The sequence below is a fragment of the Sapajus apella genome, unplaced genomic scaffold (assembly GCF_009761245.1).
Source record: "Sapajus apella isolate SASKATOON/1434 unplaced genomic scaffold, GSC_monkey_1.0 scaffold48, whole genome shotgun sequence".
NCBI lineage: Eukaryota > Metazoa > Chordata > Mammalia > Primates > Cebidae > Sapajus > Sapajus apella.
Window position 1 is genome coordinate 6,719,261 of NW_022436988.1, and position 16,689 is coordinate 6,735,949.

At 45.1% G+C, this 16,689-nt stretch overlaps 1 protein-coding gene and 1 pseudogene across 3 annotated transcripts in view; both read left to right on the plus strand.

Moving 5' to 3' along the window:
* RNF157 (ring finger protein 157) overlaps positions 1-16,689 on the plus strand; it is a 90,488-nt gene that overhangs the window by 48,307 nt on the left and 25,492 nt on the right. For all 3 annotated transcript variants that reach the window (XM_032241601.1, XM_032241602.1, XM_032241599.1), the window contains exon 3: positions 12,156-12,244. In XM_032241601.1, the coding sequence (XP_032097492.1) occupies positions 12,156-12,244 (89 nt within the window). The remainder of the gene's footprint in view (positions 1-12,155; positions 12,245-16,689) is intronic.
* Positions 16,192-16,689, plus strand: part of LOC116525628 — a 1,823-nt pseudogene continuing 1,325 nt past the window's right edge.

Consider the following 16,689-nt stretch of genomic DNA (forward strand, 5'->3'; position numbering starts at 1 on the left):
GGACAGCTCTTCCTTACAGTAGAATCCCAGTTAATAAATGTAGAAATCTGTAATTATTCTATATCCATAAATTTTTTTAATGTAGATGAAATGATGGAAATTAGCCAGGTGTGATGACTTGCATGTAGTCCCAGCTACTTGGGAAGCTGAGGCGGGAGGATCACTTGAGCCCAGTAATTCAAGTCTATAGTGCACTATGGTCACGCCTGTAAATAGCCATTGCACTCCAGCCTGGAAACATATTAAGACCCTACCTCCAAAAAACAAAACAAAAAAGACCTTTATGTGAATTTATTTTGGTATCTAAATAAATATTAGCTGCAGAAGACCAGCATTTTTTCTTTCAGTGTGGTCTCTGACCTAACTGCATTAGAATTGGTTGGGATGTTTATTAAAATACAGATTCCTAGTTCCCACCCCAAACTGAATCAGAATTCTAGTGACAGGGCCCTGGGATCTGCAGTTTTAAAAAATACTCCCATGTGATTCTTGGCCCCTCTCAAGTTTGAGAATCACTGACTTAGACGTTAACTGGCTAAGTAGTGGACAGAGAATCAGATGCGAACTCTGTTGCTGCCTCCCTGCATGATCATAAACTACCTACTTTCTAGTACCTCATCTTGAAATCTTTCATTATTTCTAAAGTTGCCCAAACTCTTAATTATTTTAATAATGCTGACCTATTTCCCAAGAAAGTATTAGTTAAGTGGACTAAAAATTATTTTTTGAATAATTTATGTTAATTGAAGAAAAGCCATAACATTATGATTAGTATAAAGTAGTCAGACAAAGAAAATGCACACACACAGTAGCCAACAGAAGGGGTCCAGGTGCCATGGCTCACACCTGTAATCTCAGCACTTTGGGAGACTTGAGACCAGCCTGGGCAACATACTGAGACCTCGTCTCTACTAAAAATAAAAAAAAAATTAGCCAGCCATGGTGGTACACACCTGTGACCCCAGCTACTCAGGAGGCTAACTTGGGAGGATTGCTTTAGTCTAGGAGGTCTACACAGCAGTGAGCCATAATTGGGCCACTGCACTCCAACCTGGGTGACAGAACAAGACTGTGTCTCAAAAAATAAAAATAGGCTGGGCGTGGCAGCTCATACTTGTAATCCCAGCACTTTGGGAGGCCAAGGCAGGTGGCTCACCTGAGGTCAGGGGTTCAAGACCAGCCTGGCCAACATGATAAAACCCCATCTCTACTAAAAAATACAAAAATTAGCTGGGCGTGGTGACACGTGCCTGTAATTTCCAGCTGAGGCAGGAGAATTGCTGGGGGGCAGGGGACAGAGGTTGCAATGAGCTGGGGTTACACCACTGCACTCCAGCCTGGGCAACAAGAGCAAAACTCCGTCTCAAAAAATAAAAAATAAATAAAAATAAAAGTAACTAACTGAAGTATACAATAGCAATACTTTCTTTTTTTTTCTATTTTTAAAATAAAAAATTTCTTTTACAATTAAAATATTATTTTATTTTATTTATTTATTTTTTTATAGAGATGGGGTTTCACCATATTGGTCAGGCTGATCTCGAACTCCTGACCTCAGGTGATCCACCCGCCTCAGCCTCCCAAAGTACTGGGATTACAGGCGTGAACCACCGCACCCGGCCAGCAATACTTTCTTTTTTTTTTTTTTTGGGACGGAGTTTCGCTCTTGTTACCCAGGCTGGAGTGCAATGGCGCGATCTCAGCTCACCGCAACCTCCGCCTCCTGGGTTCAGGCAATTCTCCTGCTTCAGCCTCCTGAGTAGCTGGGATTACAGGCACACGCCACCATGCCCAGATAATTTTTTGTATTTTTAGTAGAGACGGGGTTTCACCATGTTGACCAGGATGGTCTCGATCGCTTGACCTCGTGATCCACCCGCCTCGGCCTCCCAAAGTGCTGGGATTATAGGCTTGAGCCACCGCGCCCGGCCCAGCAATACTTTCTTTACCTGAGAATTGATGAGGATAATATCACAATTTTCACTTATTTATGCCATACACATGTGATGAGGCCTGAACCTAATAGCAAATGAAAACAAAATATATGCTTTAAAAAAAGATTGGTATTGAAGTTAATTATTTATTTTTATGGATGGGATGCATGGATTTTTGTGTTTTTTGTAGACTACTCAGAATTGCCAAATAATTTACACATGGAGTAAGATGTCCTTTCACATGCACTGTGACCATATTTTTTAACAACAAAAATATGAGGACCACCATGGGGGTAGTTTAATATTTGAAATCAGAATGGTAAAAATAAATCTAGAACATGTGGTTGATACACACACACAGACTAAATGTGTGTGTGCCCATGTATATGTGAATGCTCGTGCACCATTCTGCCCCCATCTGGGCCTGGTCTAGCAGTTTCATCTTTTGTCACCAGGTGGCACTTTGCCGATGTGAGGCGCATGTAAAAGGAAGCTGATGAGCACCAGGGTAAAAAGCCAAAAAGGAGCTTGCTTGCATACACACAGAGCTTTCGTCAGCAAACCCCTGAGGTTCACCAAAAGAGATCTGACTGAGCCAAACTCTACTTCCATTCTGGGTTTGAGATGTTTGGGATTTAAGTTGTTCTCAGATTTGGGCCTACTTCAGTACAGACACAAGCAGGCCAGTCCCAATGTTATATCCAAGCATGCAGGCCACTAGATGCAAGCTTGGCTTAGTTCCCTTTACCAATGGAACTAAGAGAGGTTTGCTATTTTCTTCACTGTATCCCCCAGGCCTAGTTCAGTGCTCAGGACATAGTGAGAGTGCTGAATGAATGGGTAAATAAATGTCTTTTGTTTTTTGAATTTTTTTTTTGGAGATGGAGTCTCGCTCTGTAGCCCAGGCTAGAGTGCAGTGACGCAATCTCGGCTCACTGCAACCTCTGCCTCCCGGGGTCCCTGTTCAAGCACTTCTCGTACCTCAGTCTCCTAAAGTAGCTGGGATTACAGGCATGAGCCATCATGCCCAGCTAATTTTTGTATTTTTTAGTAGAGACGGGGTTTCACCATGTTGGCCAGTCTGGTCTTAAACTCCTGACCCTGTGATCCACCCACCTTGGCCTCCCAAAGTGCTGGGATTACAGGTGTGAGCCACCACACCTGGCCTTTTTTTTTTTAAGACAATCTCACATTGTTGCCTGGGCTAGAGTGCAGTGGTGCAATCTTGGTTCACTGTAACCTCTGCCTCCCAGGTTCAAGCGATTCTCCTGCCTTAGCCTCCTGAGTAGCTGAGACTATAGGTGCCCACCACCACACCCACACCCAGCTAACTTATTTTTATTTTATTTTTATTTTTTAGTGCGGTGACTCAGATCTGAACCAGCTAATTTTTTGTATTTTTAGTAGAGACCAGGGTTTCACTATGTTGGCCAGGCTGGTCTCAAATGCCTGACCTTGTGATTCACCCACCTCTGCCTCCCAAAGTGCTAGGATTACAGGCGTGAGCCACTGCACCCGGCCAAATATTATTTGTTTATTTATTTATTCTTTTTTTTTTTGAGACAGAGTCTTGTTCTGTTGCCCAGGCTGGAGTGCAGTGATGCAATTTCAGCTCACTGCAATCTCAGCTCACTGCAGCCTCTGCCTCCTGGGTTCAAGCGATTCTCCTGCCTCAGCCTCTGGAGTAACTGGGATTATAGGTACGCACTACCACACCCAACTGATTTTTGTGTTTTTAGTAGAGATGGGATTTCACCATGTTTGCCAGGTTGGTCTTGAACTCCTGACCTCAGGTGGTCTGCCCGCCTCTGCCTTCCAAAGTGCTGGGATTACAGATGTGAGCCACCATGCCTGGCCCTGTTTTTTGAAAATAATTTAGTGGAGAAGTCGCCATATTTTAGAAATATCTGGCAGTAACACATCTTTGAGTATCTTGGGTGGAAGGTGAACACTGACTGACATGTCCATTGTGGCTGTGGCTACTGGCAGTGTTCTCTGACATCCCCCTGACATCTGTGTACATTTTTGTCTTCTGCAGGTACTGTTAGATCTTACAGACAAAAAGATTTTGTCATACTGTGCTCCAAGAAAGCTCTTCTCTAAGAAGACCTTAGATACTCCCGTTAAAGATGGAAAGAAGGGCGTGTATTGCGCTTTTGTATGTACCTCCACTTAAGCATAGGGTGTCATCTGGAGATTTTTGGCTAGCTTCCAGAACCTTCACAGAATTCGGTACTGTTTGCCATATGGTATAACTTTCAGACTCCCCGAACCCTGCTCAGGTCCCTAGAACACTTAGAAGAGGCTTAGAAGAGCCTGTCAACTTGCCCTGCAGTAGCTGAAGCAATGCAATAGAGAGAGTATGGCTTTTGGAGTCAGAGGTACCTGGGTTCAAATTGTGGCTCTGCTACTCATCCGCCCTGGGACCCTGGATGTTTACGTGAATCTTTTGAGTCTCATTTGCTTTAATTGACATTCTTTGTTAGTCAGCTGCCATATTTCTCCTGCATATCAGACTGTCCTCCAGCATACACACAGAACTTACAGGCTGGTGAGAGTGGCAGGCGTGTTGTTCATGCTGAGAATATGAAGAGCATACCTACGCTGGAGCTGGATGGTGGGGATGCCTGCACGATAATGTGAATGCAAACATTACTTAATGCCACTGAACTGTTTACTTGATTATGGTTGAAATAGTACATTTTATGTTATGTGTATTTTACCAAAATAAAAAAAGACCAGGCATGGTGGCTTATACCTCTAATCCCCACACTTGGGAAGCTGAGCCAGGAGGATCAGTTGAACTCAAGAGTTTGAGACCGGCCGGGCGCTGTGGCTCAAGCCTGTAATCCCAGCACTTTGGGAGGCCGAGGTGGGCGGATCACTAGGTCAAGAGATCGAGACCATCCTGGCCAACATGGTGAAACCCTGTCTCTACTAAAAATACAAAAATTAGCTGGGCGTGGTGGCATGGGCCTGTAGTCCCAGCTACTTGGGAGGTTGAGGCAGGAGAATTGCTTGAACCCGGGAGGTGGAGGTTGCAGTAGCCGAAATCGTGCCACTGCACTCCAGCGTAGCGCCTGGCGACAGAGTGAGACTCTGTCTCAAAAAAAAAGAGTTTGAGACCAGCCTGGGCAACATAATAAAACCCCATCTCTATAAAAATTTAAAAATAAAAATAAAAAATGTGTAAAATAAAATGGGGGACAAAAAGGATCTATCTAATATAAAGCCATACTCTCTCTATTGCATTGCTTCAGCTACTGCAGGGCACATAGCATCTATCTAGGATAATGCCTGGCGCATAGTACATAGTCAGTTAAATATTTCCTTACATTTCCTTTTTTCATGATTTGCCAGGCTGTAATTTCAGGTTACCCAAATTTTATCCCATGAAAGGGGGCTTTCTGGCAGTTTTCTGGTTAGATGAATAGACTGGGGGACCTGTGCCTTGCTATTCTGTCATAAAGATACTCACACATAATGTTTGGTCCACAAATCCCTGAGCAGACCATATTTCATTCTTTGTTCATGAGTCCTGATCTAAGGCTGTTTTCATTATAAAAAGTGAAAGAGGATTCTATTCTATATATAAAAAGTGAAGTAAGTAAGAGGTCAGAACGCTTCTCAGTCTTCCTCTGTCTGTGAAGACACAACCTGGGGCCTGTTGTGTGCAAGACAGAAAAGGAAGCATCTTCCTGTTTCCAGATATGTCAGGATGCTTACATCAGAAAGACTTTATCTGATCTTCCTTTTCACCAGGTACTGCCTTACTCAGTAGACCTAGGGCAGAGAAAATTACACTTTACAGACTCTAAAAAAGAAAACAGAAACTCTGTAGATAATGAACTGAGAAAATGATTGCTAATGCTGAGTACAGTGGACTGGTGCAGTGAATACTTCAGAAAAATGTTCGGTCCTGAATCTGTTCTGAGCTTCATCTTTCTTGGTTCCAAGAAGACATTAGTTTGCTTTCCTTTCATACTAACCTATTAGCATATGAGTGAGATCTCTGGTTTTAGATTGAAATAAGATATTTATTTTTTGGGTTTTTTTTTTTTTTTTTTTTTGGTTTTTTTTTTTTTGAGACAGAGTCTCACGCTTTCACCCAGGCTGGAGTGCAATACCATGAGCTTGGCCCACTGCAACCTCTGCCTCCTGGGTTCGAGTGATCCTTCTGTCTCAGCCTCCTGAGTAGCTAGGATTACAGGTGTGTGCCACCATGCCCAGCTGATTTTTGTATCTTTAATAGAGACTAGGTTTCGCTGTGTTGGCCAGGCTGTTCTCAACACTCCTGACCTCAAGTGATCGGCCCACCTCTGCCTTTCAAAGTGCTGGGATTACAGGCATGCCTGGCCTTTTTTTTTTCTTTTTAAATCAGGGTCTCACTCTGTCCCCCAAGCTGGAGTACAGTGGTGCTATCATAGCCCACTGTGGCCTCAATCTCCTGGGCTCAAGTGATCCTCTTGTGTCAGCCTCCTGAGTAGCTGGGACTACAGGTGTGTGCCACCATGCTAAGTTTTTAATTTTTTTGTAGAGACAGAGTTTCGCCATGTTTCCCAGGCTGGTCTCAAACTCCTGAGCTCAAGCGATCCTTCTGCCTCAGGCTCCCAAAGTGCTGGGATTACAAGTGTGAGCCACTGGGCCCGGCCAGGATACATCTTTTGTCTTAACTATAACTTAGTAATGGTGCATGTATTGAGGAGATAGTGTGGACAAGCAAAAAAAATTATTTGGTGTCTTGACTTTAAAAAAAATTTGAGAAAATAAATAAATTTGTGTTTTCAGATCTTTTAATAACCAGCACTTTAATCCTTGAAATCTCATCTCCAGATTAAGAAGCTGCATCCAGAGCATCTTGGGGAAAGATAAAGGTGGGACATGTTCAAACCTCAATTTTGCTCCCTTTAAGACATGTTAGTTACGGGAAAAAAAGAAAAAAGACCTCTGCTCCGTAAAACTTGGGGACTTTAGAGAAGTTATTCAACCTCTTTACAACTTCTATTTTTTTTATCTGCAAAAATGGGAACAACCATGCCTATTATACAGGATTCTTCCAAAGATTAAATAAGATAATATAAATAAAGGGCTCAGCATAGTGCCTAGCACATAGTGTTATGGGATCTTTGGAGTGTCGCTTTTCTGGCCGGAAATCGTGGCCAGCAGTGCCTTGACAGGTTTGGCTCAGGCCCACTGGGCTTGTTCCACCCACTTGGGCTGACAGGCTGCACTCAGCTCACACTACCAGCCTATATCCCACGCCTCTAAGGGAGACTGCAAGTCAGGCATGGAGCAGCAAGGGGTATGCGAGCAAGAGTGGGGTCTGGCCACTGTGCAGTCAGACACGCTGGCTGCTGCCGTGAGGCTGGCAGTCTCAGGTGCCAGGTGGGTGCCAGCTGTCTGCAAGGCTGTGGCTGGATCAGGTGCACTGCAAGCCACTCTCCCAGCTGGCACCAGGAAATGCAGTGGCACCTGGAAGCTTGGAGACACCAGGAACCACAGCGCCACAAAGAGGAAGTCACAACCCTGGCTCGCGGAGCTCCCAGGTCTGGGCTCCCTGAAGGGCCTCACCTCTTCTCTCCTCTTTGCCCGCAACATGACGAGCAAGGAGCATGTTTCAGCCCTGTTTGCGTTATAACTCTTTTAGTCCCACCATTCGATGGGTCCCTAGTTCTTGTCCTGCAACCGGGAAGAAATGTATGCAGACAAATGAAGGGTGAGCAAGACAAAGAGGAGCCTTACTGAGCGATAGAACAGTCAGAGGAAACCGCAGTGGGTAGCTCCTTTCTGCAGCCAAGGTGTCCCAACAAGTGTCCTAGCAGAGAGACCCTGGAGTGGGAAGCTGTTCTCTGCTGGAAGGTCATCCTGTCTTCTCTGCAGCTCTCAGCAGAATGGAGGCCCTGGAATGGGTTACTCCTCTCTGTAGATGGTGGTCCCAACCTCTGCCCTGTTCTGGCTGAGCCCAGTCTCCTCTCTGCAGGCAGGTTGTCCCATCGTCTCCCCAGCTCTCAGCAGACAGGAGGCCCTAGCATAGGTTACTCCTCTCTGTAGATGGTGGTCCCGACCTCTGCCCTGTTCTGGCTGAGCCCAGTCTTCTATGGGCCTCAGAGGGGAGGAAGTGCAGGTAGACTGCTCCATGGCCAGCCATGGACAGGCCCAGAAATGGCACCACAAGTTCCCACTCCAGTGGGTGGGACTGGTATCCAGGTCTCCGGCCTTTAGGCCCTCCCTGAAGACCAGCACCAAGGTGCCCTAAGTACCCCCTTGGCTCCTCCATCTTCCCCCATGCTCATCAGGGCCCTAAGTCTGGAGGGAGCCGAGGCAGCAGGGAGCTGCGTACCCTATGTGTACACTCCCAGCCTGGGTGTGACAGCATCTGGGCTTGGCCCCACATTGCTCAGAGATCAGAGCCAGCACCAACAGCAGGCAGGAGCCAGGCAGCTGGAGCAGTCACTTCTGAGCCAGTTGAGGGGTGGAGGCAGGCCTTCCCATGTCTCTAGCTTATGGAGGCCCAGGTCCACAACCCTGACTTGGATGGCTACAGCCCCAGGCAGGGCTGCTGCCTGCTCCTGGCTCCCACTTGCTCTGTGGAGCATGCAGCCCTTGCCTCACCCCCTCCCAGCCTGGGGCAGGGGCTCCAGGTCCTCATGGATCGGTGTCCGGGCAGGGTAACATCACCATGAGCTCCCCCTGTTGCCCTGGCACTTCAGGGGCAGTCTGGGGCAGAGTGGATCACGGGCCTGGGCCAGGCCATCAGAGTGTCAGGCTCAGTGGTCACCACGATGTGGAGCAGACCCAAGGAGGTAGCCCCAGACGGCCTGCACAAAGCCTCCTCCTGAAGCACAGGAACCTGGCACCGTTGGCAGGGTGGGCACAGTGGCTGCACTGCTGGCCAGGTCCCTGAAGTGGGGGCTGCTCCCACTTCCTGCCCTGGGACCCTGAAACGTGGCCCCAGCTCTGTGCCCAGGCCCGGCCCTGGGCTCCCTGTGCAAGCGTTGCACTGCCCCAGGCCCAGTTCCGCTTCGGGGCTTCTGTCTGCCCTACCGAGCTGCCCTCCTGCCGCTCTGCTCCTCTGATGGTGGGTAACCCAGCCAGCCCCGTGGGGCGGCCCCCAGGGCAGCAGGCTGTGGAGGGGCTGTCTGCCTGCTCCCTGCACCCTCCCTGCAGTGGCCAACCACTGTCATCAATAGTAAACACTCAATAAATGGTCATTTGTAAAAGGAAGATAACTCACTAAGAAATTTAGAGAGTAACAGTAGGCAAAATTGATTTACAAAAGAATGGGAGACAACTCTAAGAGCAGAAAAGTATTTTCTTCAATTTGCTGCTGATCCTACTGTCCCCCTTCATTTATCCTTTAAGATCCCAGATCAAGTACCACCTCCTCCGTGAAGCCTTCAGATTACCTCAGCCAGAAGTGATCACTTCCTTTATTTTTTACTTTGGTGGCAAAATGTTAATATTTTTAATCTCTTTGGTATTACAATTACTATGTCAGTTGCCTTATAACGCAGCTTCCTGAAAAAGCAGGGCCTCATCTTTGTTTTAAATCTCTCCTTACACTTAGCATGGAATGTTGCATGTAGACTCTGATTGCATGAATGAAACGCCATCAAGTCATAAAGTTTGGTGGGTAGCAGCCCACGAGCAAGGTTCTCCTGAATAGATTTGCCATTGTTTTCATGTATGTGTGTGTGTATGTGTGTGTGTGTAGGGAGAGCCTAAAGTGTAGGAGTGGATTTATTCACAATTGAGCTCATTGATACCTTTCCTTAAGAGCCAAATAGTTTATGTTTCATTGCCACAGTTATCATCAAAGGTAATATTCAAAATGGAGGATGAAGAGTGCTAGGACTTTTTTCTTTCTTTCTTTTTATGTTTCTCTCTTTTGCAGCAGGGGGTAGCTATTGGAGGAGAAAGACTAACGAATAAGGGAAAGGATGCATCTTTTTTTTTGAAATGCAGGTAGGAGTTATGGATAACTCCCAAGTACCTGTACAAATTGAAAATGATTAACTTTGCTACTCCTGAAAAAAATTTTAATCCCAAAGTCATTTATTTTGGCTTTAGAATAGACTAGCATTTGTGTCGGATTTTCCTGCCTAATTACTTTTTGCTTAAGCTTATTTAAAAATTGTTTTAAATTCCTTTAGTATGACAGCCTAGGAAAGTTGGGGGAGGAGAAACAGGCCACAGATGGGATCTGAACTAGAGTTTCAGTTCTCCCATGTCAAGGCCTCCTGATGTACTGCTTGCAGGAGGGCAAAGTTGGAGTCAGCTTTGTGGAAACCAATTTGGCAAAATAATTTTAAAAGTCTTGAAAATATGCGTACCCTTTGATCCAGTAATTCCACTTCTAGGAATTTGTCCTAAGGAAATAATCAAGCATGCAGAAATATAGGGACAAGGATATTCACCACAACATTTATAGCAGCAAAAGAAAGTAAAACCACCAGAAAATATTGAATAATATGGAATTGATTAAAGTATGCTGTTAAGCTGCACATGTTTTCAAAATTACAGACTTTAAAAATGTTTACCACATCTTTTTAAGTGAAAAAGAAACTGCAAAATAGTATGTTCAGTTTGAAACGACATCTAGATATAGAGGTGGATGGATGGATGGACAGACGGAGATACATATTCTGTAGTGTTAATTTTGGTATTGCTGAGTAGTAAAATTGGGATAGTTTTGTACTTTTTTGTGTTTTTCACATTTTCTGCTTAAGCATGTATTACTTTGTAATTAGAAAAAAAAACTATCATTTTTAAAAGAATGTATGGTTAATAGATCAATGAAAAAGTAAGTTACTACATAATACCCACAAAGTGGGTAATCTGAATGCAAATAATTTCTATTAAATGTAAGAGTCACATCCATACATGTGAGTTATAAGCAATCATACTGCATATGTAAAGTTGGATGTGCCTTAATTGTGATTTAACTTTATTGTTTCCCAAGTAAAATAACCATATTCAATAAAAATCTGTGAAGGCACAGTTTGATTATAATTTGCATGTCTCCTGTTTTCTGATACCCCACTCTGGAGGCAGACTCTTCTTGAGCCAAGAGAACCACAGTTTTGCAAAGCTGCAGAGACCAGTAGGTTTTTTGGGAATTACATGTTAAAACATTTTGATTGCCCAAATAACATTATAAAAATACTGGGGGCCGGGCGCGGTGGCTCAAGCCTGTAATCCCAGCACTTTGGGAGGCCGAGGCGGGTGGATCACGAGGTCAAGAGATCAAGACCATCCTGGTCAACATGGTGAAACCCCGTCTCTACTAAAAAAATACAAAATATTAGCTGGGCATGGTGGCGCGTGCCTGTAATCCCAGCTACTCAGGAGGCTGAGGCAGGAGAATTGCCTGAACCCGGGAGGCGGAGGTTGCGGTGAGCCGAGATCGTGCCATTGCACTCCAGCCTGGGTAACAAGAGTCAAACTCTGTCTCAAAAAAAAAAAAAAAAAAATACTGGGAACATTTGAAATCATTCTTGATCTTCAGAAGGCAATTTCCAGTGACATTTTGGCTGTTTCCCCTTTATCTCTTCATTATCATCAACTCAGAACTTCAAATCCAAAGATCTAAACAGGTAAAGGGGAGAAAGTGGATGGTAAATGATGAAGAAACATAAACCTTTGGTGACCCCAAAATAACCCTTGGCTCACATATTAAAGAGCTCTGCTTTATATGATCAGCTGCAGGAGAAATTTGTTCTTTACTGTTTGCAAACTTCAGCTCTGTACACATGATAGGGTTCTCTTTTATTTGCAGTCCCTAAATTCCTGGGATACCATATGGCTTCACTGAAGGAAAGGGCTTGCAGGTCTGGCTCCCTGTTGTCTGAGTTCAGTTGGAAAAGCCTTTTGTGATTAACTCGGCCACAGTGTGTCCTTTGGTATTTGGAACTTCAGTGGTTGTTTATTAATTCGCCAACTTTTGAACACTGACCCAAATAAGCTTCATATAATGGAAAAAGAAGAGAAGTCTAGCTCTTCGGGTCCCAGATTGAATCCCAGTTTTCCGACTAGCTGTGACCTTGAGCAAGTTGACTCAGTATGTCAGAGTTTCAGTTTCCTCACTTAATTTGGAGAATTGTGCCTTCCTGACTCACCTCTTAGGGCTATTCTTGGTAAACTGTAAAGCCCTGTAACAGTGAGGGACAGTTGTGGGTCTTTATAAACACACCACCTTCTCCTACTTTGTTTCTGACACAGTTTTCTTACGCCACCCCACCTCCCCAAGAACCCGTGAAGACACTGAGAAGCCTGGTCAATATCCGAAAGGACACACTGAGGCTTGTCAGGTAAGTTCCCGGAGGCTGGGGCCAGGTCCCAGGCACCTTCCTTTGTGGGAGGTTGGGGGCTGAGGGACAGACTCCCCAGGGAACTCACACAGCAGTTTCCGGCAGCCCTGGAGCCTGCTTCTCCAGGCATCAGGCAGGAGTGTGGGTGCTACTTTCTGCTGAGATCAGGCTGTCCACACCCATGTTGTTAGCACTGGATGCAATGCTCTGTGTTTGTGAAGAACTTTCACTTGCCTAGAAATGCTCATTATCTTTATTTTATGGATTTTTTTTAAAGGGAAGAGGAGTTATTAAGGGAAAATGGGAATTTTTGCAGCTACTCCAGCAAGCCAATGTAAAAATGGGAAATTTGAACTTAGAATATCAAATCCTTTATTTAATTGCTTATATTTTCTTTTTTATTCCCCATCTCATGTGTCTGTTCTCTGAGGAACTCATAGTGCCCTGGGTTGATCGTTTAATCCTCATCATCAATGTTAATTATCATCATTTGCCTTCTTGGTGCCCTCCTCGAGATAGTGTAATTTTTAATCTGATGCATTCCCATCACCTGCCACCCCTAGACAGTTCATCTACTAAGGCTCTCTGATTCCCTGGGGAAAAAATTTGGTTAGGGCAAATCAGAGGTCCCAGATTTTTCTGAATAGACAAGGAAGATGACTCAGAGACCATCTCATGCTTATATAGATCAGCCTTATTAGCATTACGATATTGCCGTCTGATTTTTTTTTTTTTTTTTTTTGAGACAGAGTCTTGCTTTGTCACCCAGGCTGCAGTACAGTGGCACAATCAGCTCACTGCAGCCTTGACTTCCCAGGCTCAAGCGCTCCTCCCAACCCTAAGTAACCATTAATCTATTTTCTGTTTCTATTAATTTTTTATATTTTATCTGTCCCTGAAGTTTTTACTGGTTCCCCAGCTACACTTCTCTCCACCCCAGGGTCAACTCTGGGGAGGAGAGAGCCAAGGAGGTACCTGTCTGCTGCAGAACAGTCCCCCCACCTCACCCACGGGAGTTCCTCCAGCAGCCGAGCAGACTAACAAGGCCTCTGGGGTCTGCCAGCTGCCAGCTATTCCATCCACTTGGTTTCTGTCATCACATACGGCATGCTTACACATTTGATGGAGACCATTCAAGGGTCTGAGCTGCTGTGAGGTCCTAGCCTCTGCCGTGGCAGCCAGGCCACAGCTCTAGAGTAGTGTGAAGGAGCTGTCATGTGCTAGAAGAACCAGACTTGGAAGCAGCAGAGCCATTTGCTTCCCAGGTCCACAGATGCTTGCTTGAATAAGTGTCTGAGCTTCAGGTTTTTTAATCTGTAAAATGGTGATAATCAACTTTACCTTTAATGGTTGTTGTCAAAATTAAGAGAACAAAAGGGAAAACACTGACGTTCGATAAATGTTAAATTGAAGGGTGTTCTTTGTTTTGTTTTTCTGTGATTATGGAAATAAATTCTGATTCTCAGATTTCCAGGTAAAGATGGAGGATTGAACACCTACTTTTGCTTCCTCTCAAAACCCCATTAAGTAATAATAAACATATATTTAAATGGCATAAATCTGGCCAGGCACAATGGCTCACACCTGTAATCCCAGCACTTTGGGAGGACAAGGCGGGCAGATCACCTGAAGTCAGGAGTTTGAGACCAGCCTGGCTAACATGGTGAAACCCCATCTCTACTAAAAATACAAAAATTAGCCAGACATGGTGGCACACGCCTGTAATCCCAGTTGCTCCAGAGGCTGAAGCAGGAGAATTGCTTGAACTGAGAGGCAGAGGTTGCAGTGAGCTGAGATTCTACCACTGCACTCCACCGGAGTAAGACTCCATCTAAAAAAAAAAAAAAAAAAAAAAAAGCATAAGTCTCTAAGTATGTGTTTGGAGAATGGGAAAAGAGCAACAGCAACAAGCTTTTAGAAGCTGCAAACACAGAGTGAATGTTAAATGACTTAGTAGACCCAGGAAATCAGAATCCTGAGCTAGCAGAAAGAAAAGCTGAGAAATTACCCAATTTATACTGTGATATTATCCCCCAAAGGGTTCAGAAATTAACAGTACCAGGTCCCTCTAGGAGTTGAGGTGGAAAGCTAAAATGAAGAGGATTGGTGGACAGTCTGCCCATGAGGTAGGCAGATCCCCTCCCTTGTACCACACAGCCAGAACTACCTTCCTCCACCCTGGCAAAAGGCAGGCAGATGACTCTCCTTGGAAAGTTTGAAACAGAGAATCTCTGGAATAGAGAGACCCAGGCACGGCTAAGGGCCAGACTCAGTGCGAAAAACAGGCTGACCAGCCTGGGCAACATGGTAAAGCCCTGTCTCTGCAAGAAATACAAAAATTAGCCTAAGCATGGTGGTTCACACCTGTAGTCCTAGCTACTTGCGAGGCTGAAGTGGGAGGGTCACCTGAGCCCAGGGAGGTTGAGGCCTCAATGAGTCACTATCATACCACTGTACTCCAGCCTGGGTAAGAGTGAGAACCTATCTCAAGAAAACAAAACAGGGTAAGTGGATCCTGGCATACTGGGTGTTGAGCCCCCTAGCTGCCTCTCCACTCTGCCCCTAGAATGCTGGCAGCCAGGCCTTTATCAAGAGAAAGGAAAACTGTTTTCTGGAAATTGGACCTACCTGGATAGGAAAACCTGAGACTACAGTTGGAGGTTCCTCAGCAGATCCAGGTCAGCCCACAGTGAAGCCCAGGGTCCCCAAGTCCTGCTGTGCACTCAGAACTCTAATCAGCAGTTTAAATACCTTAAATATAAGCAGACAGCCACAGATTCTTAGATGTGTAAGGAATGGCTATAATAGGAAAGACAGTGGCAAAACAAACAAATGTTTTAAAACGACCCAACTAGGCCAGGTATGGTGGTTCACACCTGTAATCCCAGCACTTTGGGAGGCCAAGGCAGGAGGATCACCTGAGCCCAGGAGTTTGAGACCAGCCTGGGCAACATAGTGAGACCCCCATCTCTATATAAAATAATAATAAAGTAAAAAAAAAAAAAAAAAAAACATTTAATTGGAAACAGAAACTATGCAGGAAGAAGAAAACTTCATTAATAGTTTCAGAGACATGAGAGAAGAAATCTCAATGACACAAAGTGTTTATGAACCAAAAACAATAGCTTTTAGAAATTAAAAACAAGGAGGCTGGGCGCAGTGGCACACGCCCATAATCCCAGCCTTTGGGAGGCCAAGGCGGGCGGATTGCAAGGTTAAGAAATCAAGACCATCCTGGCCAACATGATGAAACCCCGCCTCTACTAAAAATACAAAAATTAGCTGGGCATGCTGGCACGCACCTGTAGTCCCAGCTACTCAAGAGGCTGAGGCAGGAGAATCGCTTCAACCAGGGAGGCGGAGTTTGCAGTAAGTTGAGATTGCGCCACTGCACTCCAGCCTGGTGACACAGCAAGACTCTGTCTCAAAAAAAAAAAAAATTAAAAATGAGCAGAAATGAAAATTTCAATAGAATGGTAGGAAGAAAACTTGAAATATTCTAGAAAGTAGAGCAAAAATCCAGAGAAAAGTAAAATAGAAGAAGAAAGATACAGGTAATAGAGCACCCATTTAGAAGGTCTGACATTCAACTAACGGGTTCTACAGAGAAAAGAGAATATAAAAGGAAGGAAATCGGGCTGGGCACAGTGGCTCATGCCTGTAATCCCAGCACTTTGGGAGGCCTAGGCAGGTGGATCACAAGGTCAGGAGATCGAGACAATCCTGGCCAACTCAGTGAATCCCCATCTCCACTGAAAATACAAAAAAATTACCTGAACGTGGTGGCTTGCACCTGTAGTCCCAGCTACTCAGGAGGCTGAGGCAGGAAAATCGCTTGATCCTGGGTGGCAGAGGCTGCAGTGAGCTGAGATTGTGCCACTGTATTCCAGCCTGGTTACAGAGCAAGACTCCACCTTAAAAATAATTTAAAAAAGAAATCATCAATGACATAGAATTTAAGAAAATTTCTCGGGACGCCGCCAAAGAAGCATCGTTAAAGTCTCTCTTCTCCCTGCAATCATGTCTAAGTCAGAGTCTCCTAAAGAGCTGGAACAGCTGAGGAAGCTCTTCATTGGAGGGTTGAGCTTTGAAACAACTGATGAGAGCCTGAAGAGCCATTTTGAGCAATGAGGAACGCTCACAGACTGTGTGGTAATGAGAGATCCAAACACCAAGCGCTCCAGGGACTTTGGGTTTGTCACGTATGCAACCGTGGAGGAAGTGGATGCAGCCGTGAATGCAAGGCCACACAAAGTGGATGGAAGAGTTGTGGAACCAAAGAGAGCTGTCTCAAGAGAAGATTCTCAAAGACCAGGTGCCCACTTAACTGTGAAAAAAATATTCGTTGGTGGCATTAAAGAAGACACTGAAGCCGGGCGCGGTGGCTCAAGCCTGTAATCCCAGCACTTTGGGAGGCCGAGGCGGGTGGATCACGAGGTCAAGAG